The sequence below is a fragment of the Silene latifolia genome, chromosome 2, assembly GCF_048544455.1.
Source record: "Silene latifolia isolate original U9 population chromosome 2, ASM4854445v1, whole genome shotgun sequence".
NCBI lineage: Eukaryota > Viridiplantae > Streptophyta > Magnoliopsida > Caryophyllales > Caryophyllaceae > Silene > Silene latifolia.
Window position 1 is genome coordinate 33,616,110 of NC_133527.1, and position 1,590 is coordinate 33,617,699.

General features: G+C 39.9%; 1 protein-coding gene across 1 annotated transcript; it reads right to left on the bottom strand.

Annotated features, from left to right (window-relative positions):
- Positions 1-228: 228 nt before the first annotated feature.
- LOC141638874 (uncharacterized) lies at positions 229-588 on the bottom strand. Its single transcript, XM_074448063.1, has one exon. The coding sequence runs from the start codon at positions 586-588 to the stop codon at positions 229-231; it is 360 nt and encodes a 119-aa protein (XP_074304164.1).
- Between the last annotated feature and the right edge of the window lie 1,002 nt (positions 589-1,590).

Sequence of the window (1,590 nt, forward strand, 5' to 3'; positions counted from 1 at the left end):
ACACTGTTTATTTATTATAAAGAAAATGGTGTACCATAAAATAACTTCTTGAAACGAATTGAACATTTTTATCAATTTATTACTTCTATTTGTCAAATATTGAGATCATAAAAAAACTTCTAGTTATTTTAAAGATTAGAGTTAATACAATGAACATCACCAAGTCTCATTACTACCAATGACTAATTTAAAATAAACGTGTCAATGTTCATATTAAAATACTCCAGCTTAAAGTTTATATTCGTCACATTGCTTTTTGATGGTAGGAGGGAGGTCTGGACTAGTAGGGAAAAAGACCTTCCAGCATTCGTCCTTTACTTGGTCAAGCAAGTTGCAGCAAGCTGGGCCAAGTTCGATACGGCCAGTAGCAACAGTGTTGATAATCTCAGTTATACATGAAGGTGCAATACCATAAAATGTCAAAAAACACTCGTAAAGGCCTTTCTGATCAGAATACACATTGTCACCAGGAATTGGGCCTCTAGCAACGGGCGCATAAGACCATTGGGCTAGCCCACTTTGGAGGCTTCCAACTAGGAGAAAGAATGCAAGTATAGTAAGTACTGACTTTGATGCCATGTTTTCCATCTTTATAAAGTGCTAAAAATAAAAGAATGTAAGAAATTAAACGAAGAACGTTTGATGTTTTTTGTTCGGTGTTATGATGTCAATAATGTGATTTTGGGGCAGGTTTTATAGTATGTTGTCAAACACACTTGAGAATTTTGTAACAACATTTACTTTTAATACTTTATACGGAGTATATGTTATCAAGTCAGGAAAGAGAAACCATAGCTAGACGAGCTAAGAGAGAGAGAGCGAAAAAATAATTAAAACCCCCAAATCAACAACCCTAACCCATTTCTCGCTGCTCCGCCGCCTCCACCATCCACACTTGCCCTCCTTCTGATTCCCCTACCTAATCGCCGGAGATAGGTTGGTCCCTTAACCTATCTCCGGCGATTCGTCACATCTCATACCCCTATAACCCCTTTGTTCCCTTTTGTTTACCCGCATCTCCTTCTTTCGTTTGTTTCGTCGCCGGGGACGGGTCCGTCCTGGCCTTTCTCCGATGACGGCTTGCCTTTTGCTTTCTTTTGCTTTTTACCGGTTCTCTGGCCATCATTCTTTCCGTTTGGAAGTTTTGATCCGTCTCTTACGAGTTGTTCTTTCTGACCCGTTCCTTGTGGACCTTTGGTTGGATCGTTCCGTTGGTCTTATTGTTTGTCTTTGGTTCCGTCTAGTGACCGCCTGATTTTCTTGCTTTTTAAGAAGCTTTTTCATCGTCTTTGGGTTCCTCCGACGGTCATGTTTGTTGCTCCGCTTATGGCGGCTGTTTTGCTTTTGGTCGGTCTGTTGCGGGTTTGTCGGCCCCTTTGCTTGCTTCATAATGGAGTTGGGATTTGCTTTCGATGATGACCTGTTTAAGTAAGGACTGGACTGTATTTTTGTAGGTGTATCTTTACAGGGGACATGTTAGTTGTGGTGGTGGAAAATAAGAGTATAATTTGCGTTTTTTTTATAAGTGAAAGGTTCTCTGTATTTGATTGTGAAGGTTTGGTGTTTTAAAAAAGTGAGACATTCCGTTTG

What these genes read in the sequence shown, in the direction of transcription:
- LOC141638874 (XM_074448063.1), bottom strand. Translation starts at nt 588, where the DNA reads ATGGAAAACATGGCATCAAAGTCAGTACTTACTATACTTGCATTCTTT.